Genomic DNA, 10,148 nt, shown 5'->3' with positions numbered 1-10,148 from the left:
ATGGCTACACTTGGATTAGGAATAATTACATTGAAGATCGACTGTACACCTTTAAGGGCGGGGCCCACTGCACAGTGATTAAGGGGTATAGAATGAGTCAATAATTGTCAACACAAGCTCATCTTTGTTTATTCTGCAGCTTCATGAACCAATTTTCTTCTGTCACCAGCACATTTGTGTCTGTTAACTTGATATTTCTGAAAAAATCTTTTATCACACACACTGCAATTGTATGGTTTCTCTCCAGTGTGTAATCTTGTGTGTGTTGTTAAATATGCGTTTCTAGCAAAACATTTACCACAAAACACGCAAGCAAATGGTTTATCTCCAGTGTGTGTTGTCTTGTGTCTTGTTAAGTATCTCTTTTGAGAGAATCTTTTGCCACAAACTGAGCAGAGGTAGGGCTTCTCTCTAATGTGTTTACGCATGTGAATTGTAAAATTGGTCCTGTGACGGAATCTTTTACCACAAACTGAGCAGGCAAACGGTTTTCCTGTAGTTGTGAATCTTTTCCCACAAAATGAGCAGGCAAAAGGTTTCCCTCCAGTCCTTGTAGATCTTTTACCACAATTTGAGCAGACAAAGGGTTTCTCTCCAGTGTGTGTTCTTGTGTGTCTATTCAATGACGACATGCTGGAAAATGTTTTGTCACACTCAGAATGTTTCACATCTTTTCCGCGAGGGTGATATGTCATATCCTCCTTCTCATTATCATAATAATGATCATCATCATCATCAACAGCGTCTCTGTCAGAGTGTGAAGTTATCTTGTCACTCTCTGTTAGTGCAGCTAAGCGATCATCTGCTTGGGATCGGCCACAAAGGTCGCCATCACCTTCTTCAACCTTCACAATGACAAAATTCACAGGAAACTCGTTGATATCAACTTCCTGCTCTTCATCTTTGAAAGGCGACTTGGTGGTATTAAATTCCTGTTCTTCCTCTTTATTGGGTGTGGGCTCTGGTTCCTCTTCCTGTTTAATGTAAAGGGTTTCTGGCTCCTGCTGCTCAGGGCGAAGATAGTCACCGACATCTGCAAAACGCAAGAAAACAAAAACATAGTTTTGGTAAAGTTAAGATTTCCTCAGTTAAGTCTCAGGTTGTGACTTTGATATGAATTCTTTCAAATATTTGGTTTATTTTTACATTGCACGTTAAGTAATTATGGGTGATTGTATAAAATATATTGGTAACTTTGATTGATACTGAGATCATGATTAATAAACATGATTATTGATTGTACTACTCCATTCCAGTTCAATCAAGGCTCAGCTTCATTCTTTGGTTTTAACAGACATAATTGAGTGTTGCCTTTGATGGAAGCTACACATTGGTTTCAAAACTTTGTATTTGTTCAACTACCAAAACTCAACATGAAACTTCAAAGAACAGCAAGAAAATAAATGAGCAACAAACTACAAAGAAAGATAGGCAAGCGATCTGGCGTCTCACTCAATAGTAACTAATGGGTACGAATGACGTCCTGTCAATGAGGTGAGGTCACATCCACCCCAAACATGGCAACGAGTATTAAAATTAAAAAGCCAAATTATTTTAGCAAATACAAGACCGGACACAAAAATGGGAACACCAGGTATTTATCAAACTTTACAATCCTCAATTCCTCATCAATACCTTGAAATGTTACTCCGGAGGTACACTTTAATTATCAAGTCAAGTTTGGTCGACACTAGTTGGATGCACCTCCAGAAGACCTCACTTGCATGCCTGACTTGTTGAGACATCCGTAGCATAGCCGACATATTCAAAGGGCAGATCTGGCCTCAACTTTACCAATATTATAAAAATAAAAAAAAAGTCTCCAACCCCAACTTCTCGGCTATTTTAGTGGCTTTCATAAATGTCACCTATAATAAAAACGTTTTCAGGAACACCAGAGGAAACTTTACACTTATTATCATTTCCCTCCACAGTGGAGGCACACACCTTTGAATTTAGGAGATGAAGGGCACGGAACTACTGTTGGTGTCTGACGGCTGCCTTGATGTCCCCTCCTCTTTTTGGACTGTGTTGGTGTACGGATGAGAATTTTTCCTCTATTAGCAACAGGGAATTTCTGGAATTTTGATGCTGATAACTTTGGATACGTTTGGATATGCTTGAAGATGGACGGAATGAAGTCAGGATGTGCAGGGTCTTTATTTGGTCTCCCTGAAAACAGAAAGCAATTGAATATAAATGAATTAAGTTAGATATTACTATAGAACAGATTACTCATATCGTTATGAAAATAAGGACCCAAAAGAAAAAAAAAAGGCTGAATTTAGGCAAGTTTATTTTAACATATAGTATTCAACCTTAAATGAGAGGAAAATGCAACTATTAATAAGGTAAATAAACGTGTCAATATCAAGATTAAACAAACGCCTTTTTATAAATAATGTGCTTAGTGATGGCAACATGTTTGTGAAACATGTTTCTCAATAAAACAATTCAGTTGATTAAATATCAAATTAAATAAAGCACAATTTTCTAGAAAAAAAAGCCATTCAAAATATCGATGCTTCTCCAGCAGTGTACCGTAAATGCTTATTTATTAATAGGCAAGTAAACGCCATTCACACTCAAAAACGATTCTTACCAGTGAGGAAGTGTTGGCTACAAAGCACTGTGTTCTTGGTTGGCGTCCATTCCGAACCGTCCGGAAGCACTCTGTTGACTGCGTTTACCCACTTTCTTCGACGTTCAGGGTTTGTCGGAAAAACATGAAATGAGAATTTCGTTTCCATCATGTTGTGGTTGGAGCACCCAACAGCACAACAACTTTTTGGCATGATTTTCCGAGGAGGTTATACGTTAATCAGAGGCAAAAGCGGTTGTTTGCACTGACATGCGGCGTTGCATTGTGGGTAATGTCAGAAATGCCGGAAATTCCGAGAAGCACATTCGTCACAGCACTTGGATTTGTGTGAGCTTTATATTTTGTAGGGTGTTTCTTTTCCTTTTGCCTCCATATGGCTGTTTTATTGATACGTTGTCGTGTGTTCCTAAATATAAAAATAAAAATATTTAAAAAATCATTCGTCACACTTCGCTGCTTCACGGGCATTCAGGGGTGCTTTCACAACGTGGGATATCACAAGCACACACCGGGCCGTTCGGAACATCAATTATTATAAAAAATAAATAAATAAAAAAATAAATCTTCAAATAACCTCGCCCCATCAGTCTGTTAGAAAATAAAAATGAGGTCCTTGATAAAATTTTTGACCACTCTGGATTATAAAGTACAAAACGTCTCAACAGATGGCGCTGTAGGACTGTCTCATTCTGCACTTTCCATAGGTACGTCATACCGAATACGAATATCCAATACAAAAATTGTGCATGGATGAAAATGAATCTGAAGAAATTTGTGCATTTCTTCTCTCTCTCTCTCTGAAGAAATTTGTGCATTTCCTCTCTCTCTCTCTCTCTCTCTCTCTCTCTCTCTCTCTCTCTCTCTCTCTCTCTCTCTCTCTCTCTCTCTCTCTCTCTCTCTCTCTCTCTCTCTCTCTCTCTCTCTCTCTCTCTCTCTCTCTCTCTCTCTCTCTCTCTCTCTCTCTCTCTCTCTCTCTCTGTCAGTGCAGGAGGGCCACAACATCTGGAGGCAAACACAGACCTGGTGTCGGATCAGAGAAAGTTCTGGGATCCGATCTGGCGCTCTCTGCGGCCATGATTAATGAAGCCTCGGTCACGGTGGCGCGACGCCATTTCACGCTTTCGTGTGCGTACGTACCCCTTGGCTTGAGAACGAAATCAATCAGTGGGTTCGAAAATGGAGCAACGGGAGGCAATCATACTTTTTTTTTTTTTTTTAATGTCAAACGAAATCTCAGAAATACACCTTACAAAACGTTTACATCAACGAGCATGCAGCTAAAAGTTGTTTATTACACTTTTTCTTTGGCTATTTTGTGTGTGATTCCACCACAGAAGGTACCAGGGAAACAAAGGGGGGAATATGTAACGCTAACCATCGAATGAAAATAGGTTATATGGGAATAGACAAAGGGGGGAATATGTAACGATAACCATCGAATGAAAATAGGTTATATGGGAATAGACAAAGGGGGGAATATGTAACGATAACCATAGAATGGGAAATAGGTTATATGGGAATAGAAAAAAAAAAAAACTATTGCAAATTGTGGCTATTTTATAGGCTTTTTTTGTGTGTGTGTGAAGAAGTACCAGCCATTAAGTGGGAAGCCAACCATTGTATCGGCATGTGATTCAAGTTTGACATGTAACGTTGGCCAAATCAGTTGCTTCGTTTCTGTAAGGAAAGCAGGAACAACAGCAACGGTCCAGATCACTTTTGACAGAGGTGGATGTTAACAGCTGATCAGCTGCTAATGCATAGCTGGACAAAATAAGGTAGGTATGGTTTAAGCGTTATTTTCAACACACTGTGAAACCTCGCACAGTCACAGTTTGGCTATTTGTAGATAAAAAAAAAATAAAAAAAAAGATTTTGAAAAAGTTTGCTAAATTACATGAAGATCATCAAATCAAACGATTTATACAAAAAACAAAACAAAAAACAAAGTCAGCTTGAATGCAGTCAAGCCTGCTTCAATTCGAAGTTAAGTTTTGCTTCTGACGGCCAAATTAAAAATAAAAGCCAATTTAAAAAAAATATTATAATAATTAAAAACGGCCAAATTAAAAATAAAAGCCAAGGATTACAGTATTACTTTTTCACTTTGAATTTGAAGTTAACCCTTGTAGATGGTTGCATAGTAGCCTATGAGTAAACGATGTGGAATGGCTACGTTCGCCGTGAAAAGGTGACTGACCACTTCGCAGGAGGGCTGCCTGCGAAGTGGTCAGTCAAAAACAAACTAATGCTCATTTGAAATCCACGCCAAAATTTTTATGTGTATGTGATATTGGTGTATTATGCTATATGTGACGTTAGATGATGATGATGATGCATTAGCTACACATAGTTTGTCTAGTCTCTTTGGGTCCTTTATTTTGTCAAACAGGGTTTTTATTTCTATTTTCATTGAGCTGTATGGGAGAAAATGTGTTCTGAAATTAGAATTTGGCCGTTTCCATGTACCTAATAAACAGGTGTCTCAGTGTGGTGCTGAACTGGGCGGCGGCAAGTGCGTTCTAAATATTCCGGAGCAGCAGCTGGCCTCTGTCTGATTCCCTTTCTCTGTATCTCTCTTCTTTTCTTTCCGTTCTTTTGCTCTCTTCGGGCCGCATAAACAAAGCACCGGCAACATTAAGCAAAAACACATGAGGAGGAGACCATTTTCTTTGTTTCTTTTTTCTTATTATTCTTCTTGTTCCAACACATCTATGCTGTTATGTTTTCAACTGACAGCAACGTTCACCTCTTGGGAAAAATCATTTTATTACAATAGGGCTTAATTATATGGAGATTATTTAAAAAAAAAAGAAAAAAGAAAGAAAGAAAAAGAAACACTGTGGCCAAAGCCAATCCAGATCAAAAGAGAAAAGGAAGCCAACTGTCATGCGTTTTGCATTCAAAAGAGAGAAAAAGTGCAAAAATCTGCTTGAGGAGAAGAAAAACACAATTGTTTGGTAACAATAATTTGCATGCACATCTGTGTAATCATGAATGCAGCATTATTATATCAATTTGTAGTAGATACTGGTGCCTCTTAAGAATCTTAATGTATTACATTCACTTTTGTGAGCTTTTTTGTGTGTGTTGTTGTTATGCGTGACTGACAATTATGATCTCAATCACAATGAGGGGTTGATTTTTGGCTGTTTTGTCATGTCCAATGTTAGCCATTGTGTTGCCAATGTATCTCATAGTAGTGAACAGTCGGGCCAGCAAGACCCTCTCTGCTGGCCTAAACACGATCAGAATCACTGACACACATTTCGAGCCATTTGAAACAGTTATGTCGATAAATTGTACCAATGTATTTCTAACAGTCTATTATCTTCATTTCGTAATTTTTCTTTCTCTCAGTCAGCAACTGGCATACAGCTTTTGCAATATTAGATTGGGGCTAGAATCAAACCATCCAGTCAGTGTTGTTGCACATGCAGTGTGTGCGCTGTGCATCACTTTTTGTGATCTTTTCTCTTTTTTTTTTTTTTTCTAATGAGCTACAACACACCAACGGCATGGCCAGCAGACTCTGCGTCACCTCGCCTGTGTTTGCCTGCCAGCGGCCAATAAAGAAATAAATAAATCAATAATGGAAGTCAGATGATGTGACGTGTGACGGCGATGTTACGGGAAACATGATGCACAGAGGTTCGTAAACACGAAGAAAAAAGAAAAATGAAGAAGCAGGATAACTTGAAGTAGTCTGGCTACTCTTCTTGCACTGCCGTAGTTCAAAATTGAATTGTCATGCTTTGTTAGCTACTCAATGATTTCTCTTGTAGTGATGGTTTGAACTTGAGATTTTATTACACCTGTTTTTCCAGAACATTTTAGATAAATTGTATTTTAATTTTGGATTCATTTATTATTGTATTTTTAATTTAATGTATTCATCACTTTCTATCCCACTTAGCTCATCACAATTAGCTAATGCACTGGCGCTCACCACAAGTGGTTTTAGGTGTCGGTGAATGGAAAACTAAACCCCGTCAGTCTGATGAGCACCACTATTACCACAGTTAACCTGAAAAACTAACTTAGTTACTTTACTTATTACTTGCTTTTAAAAAGTAACTTCATTACTGGTTATTTGCTTTAAAAAGCAACTTACCGGTAGTTACTTTATTGATTACTTGCTTTTAAAAAGCAACTTACTTAGATTACTGATGCTACTGGTTTTAAAAGTAATTAAGTTAGATTACAAGTTACTTTAAAAGTTGCATTCAGTAGATACCGACATTCTGGCCTACTTTTGCCACTTAAAAGATAATTTTAAAGTGATTTGTTGTTTTATTTATTTATTTATTTGTTTTCACAAATCAGTCTGAGACTTCACTTCAACAGATTTTTAAATAAAATCTAAACTAACATTTAACTATTAATGTTGTAATGGCAAAACGTTTATAAATGTAATGATTAAATTTGGGGACCTCTTGCAGTCACACAATCTGGTGGGATTTTTAAGTTTGAATGCATACTGCACTGCGATCCATGTTTAATTTTTTTTGGGGGGGGGGATTAGTTTTATTGACGCTAGAAAATACTCTGTCAACAGCAGTGTTCAACAAACCTTTATAAATATGATTTTGGCTTACACAATGTTTTTATGCAGCGATGGCTGTTGTAAAGTTGAGTTGAAAGCCACAGCTCAGACTCTAACCCTAAGACTAAGCGATGTGAGCAGACGTTAACTACTTGTCCACTGAGCTTGTTTAAGTTAGGGCTTAGTAACATTAAAATGTGTATATAATTGATATGTAATTGCATTGCTTGCTTTTCTTAGTCCCAGTAAGCCCCAGTTCCTGCTCTGTGGTTATCCCTACACGTTTTCTGCAATTGAACTCAACCAGACATTTTGTTTTGAAAGACCACCGTGTCTCTTTGTACTTGGAGGACGTAATAATCTTTGTAGTGGTGAATTAATAAAGCTGGTTTCTCTGGTGGGTTTCATTATTTTTAAATCCCAACCATTTTCCCCCTTGACATCACTTCCGCACTCCGACGGCGAAATTTACAAGAAACAGTAAAGACAGACCGACAATAAAAAGAAAACTATTCACGGTTTGACGACTGGCAGCGCCGTCCTCATCTGCTCCTGCTTATGGCACAGCTTTACAGTTGCACTGACACAGAGGCCGCCTTGTTAAAAGCCTACATTTGGTGCCTCCAATCCAAATGGTTGCTTATTTGTTGACATTGCATCTCACACTATTCGTGTACTGCTTACATTGTCAAACTAGGCTGACAAGTAGTCACTGTGCTGTTTGGAAACTTTTTATTTATTTTTTGCTGATTGGAAAGTGGAAACTGTGTACTACACTAAACATGGATCAGAGGAAGCAAAGAAAATGGTTGTCTCATGAGATAAGAAAGAAAATTATAGACAAGCATGTTAAAGGTGAAAGCTACTTTTTCTGTTGTACCCAAGTACATTTCAGAGTCTGTACTTTTTTTAAAAACTTTTGCTGAAGTAAATGAGTGAATCAGACAAGTAACTCGTAGTTTGGCATTTGAAAATTCACCCAATTCCAAGATTTTTTGTTTACATTTTATCTGCTCAAAATTCACTGAATCGTTCTTTCTTTGCTCAGGCCAAACCAGTGAAAGTATTCTTGGGCACCATCTAGATGCAAATGGTGAAGTGAGTTGAGGAGCTTCATTTAATAAAAGTAGTGCTTTGCTGCCATCCTGTGGCATCAAAAGGGAAATCCTGGGACAACAGGGCTCAGTTTCAATCCACCACAAGTAGTGGGAAATACAGTTAGTATAGTACTTCTAATTTTACCAAAGCTTTTTTTTTTTTTATTTTTTTTATTTTTTTTTTTAAGTATCTGCACTTCTACTTACATACAGAGTGCTTTTGCTGCATACCTCCCTGACTAAAAGCTGCAGGGACAAGTGCATGGCGCCACCTATATTATTATAAAAAAAAAAAAAAACTAGAACAAAACAAAACATTTTACTCGGGTCAGCGACCATGGGAACACTTCAGGCCTGTCTCGTATATAACTTTTTAATGTGTATACTTTGAGCGAAGGGAGTCAAAGGACGTCGTAAAAGCAACAGGTAGTCCGAAAGCAAACGTGTATGGATAATTCATGGTGAACGCAGCTGCTGTTTAAAGAGAAGTCTCGCGGTGAACAGGAAATTGCTTTTGATTTCGGCCTGTCTCGTTAATATCATGTTAGAAGTTTCGGTGCGGCTCGTTTGTCTTTGTTGAATTCACAGGACCCATTTGGGGTCAAGTCAAAACTGAGGAGGCAGAACATGCAGCCATTCTTGAAAGTGTCAACTTCATCATGAGCGCACACATTGTTTTTCTTGCAGAAATAAAAAACTGACCCCCCCCCCCCCCCCCCAAAAAAAAAAATAAATAAATTACCGTACCATTCTCATAATGACTTCTCATAATGACTACTAATGACTACAGTACAAAAAAACGTACGACTTCAGCTTCCAACATTTTCCATTATAAAATAAACATTTCTCCAGAATTACAACTTTCTAGCAACAGTACTATTAATTTCTTGCAAGGTTACATCTTTAAAAAAAATAAAAACAACATTGCAACTTTTATCTCACAAAATTATGAATTTTCTATGTAAAATGACAATTATTTTCTACTTTATTTCTACAATATTCTTTTATTTTTTTTGCCAAACTACGACTATTATTATGGCACTTCAATTCTTATCCTAGAAAAATATACAACCATATCTTCATAAGATTGCAACTGTTTGTTGTAATTAAAAATGTTTATCTTATAAAACATTTTCTTATAAAATGACCATGTTGTTGTGCTATAATGTTTTAAAAGAATTCTGGTGACATTACGACTCTATTGTGATAGGATTACACTTTTTTTTTTTTTTTTTTTAACTAAAAATAAATAAATAAATAAACAATACAACTATTGTCGCATGATTTTTACTTTTTTTTTTCTCATAAAATTATGCCTTTTTCTCCCCTTTTAAAATTACATCTTATTCTAACCTGCATGTAATTACAACTGTCGTGCAAAAATAAAATGTATGACTTTATTCATGTAAAATTGTCTTTATTATTAAATGTTAAAATTACAATTACCTTTCTCGTTTACAACTCATGACCAGATATTATTATCCATCCATCCATTTTCTTGACCGCTTATTCCTCACAAGGGGCACGGGGGGTGCTGGCGCCTATCTCAGCTGGCTCCAGGCAGTAGGCGGGGGACACCCTGAACTGGTTGCCAGCCAATCGCAGGGCACACAGAGACGAACAACCATCCACACTCACACGCACACCTAGGGACAATTAGGAGCGCCAATTAACCTGCCATGCATGTCTTTGGAATGTGGGAGAAGACCGGATTACCCGGAGAAGGCCAACACGGGCATGGGGAGAACATGTAAACTCCACCCAGGAAGGCCGGAGCCTGGACTCAAACTGGAGTCCTCAGAACTGGGAGGCGGACGTGCTAACCACTTATCACCATGCCGCCCAGATATTATTACATTTAATCAATTTCTATTGCAACTTTAAACCCATAACACAATCTAGG

The 10,148-nt window shown here is 37.6% G+C and overlaps 1 protein-coding gene across 1 annotated transcript; it reads right to left on the bottom strand.

The window, feature by feature from the left end:
- Positions 1 to 104: 104 nt before the first annotated feature.
- LOC144032139 (uncharacterized) lies at positions 105 to 2,959 on the bottom strand. Its single transcript, XM_077539830.1, has 3 exons — positions 2,603 to 2,959; positions 1,948 to 2,172; positions 105 to 1,033 (listed from the first exon to the last, which is right to left on the bottom strand). Exons 1-3 carry the CDS (start codon positions 2,793 to 2,795, stop codon positions 129 to 131), a joined length of 1,323 nt encoding a protein of 440 aa, XP_077395956.1. The 5' UTR covers positions 2,796 to 2,959; the 3' UTR covers positions 105 to 128.
- Between the last annotated feature and the right edge of the window lie 7,189 nt (positions 2,960 to 10,148).

Source organism: Festucalex cinctus, chromosome 12 (genome assembly GCF_051991245.1).
Source record: "Festucalex cinctus isolate MCC-2025b chromosome 12, RoL_Fcin_1.0, whole genome shotgun sequence".
Taxonomy (NCBI): Eukaryota; Metazoa; Chordata; class Actinopteri; order Syngnathiformes; family Syngnathidae; genus Festucalex; species Festucalex cinctus.
The sequence above is the reverse complement of the archived record's forward strand: the minus strand, read 5'-3'. Positions and strand labels throughout refer to the sequence as shown.

What these genes read in the sequence shown, in the direction of transcription:
- LOC144032139 (XM_077539830.1), bottom strand. Translation starts at nt 2,795, where the DNA reads ATGCCAAAAAGTTGTTGTGCTGTTGGGTGCTCCAACCACAACATGATG. An exon ending in TAGCCAACACTTCCTCACTG is followed by an intron (nt 2,173 to 2,602) that starts GTAAGAATCGTT and finishes TTCTGTTTTCAG; the next exon opens with GGAGACCAAATAAAGACCCT. An exon ending in TTCATCTCCTAAATTCAAAG is followed by an intron (nt 1,034 to 1,947) that starts GTGTGTGCCTCC and finishes TGCGTTTTGCAG; the next exon opens with ATGTCGGTGACTATCTTCGC.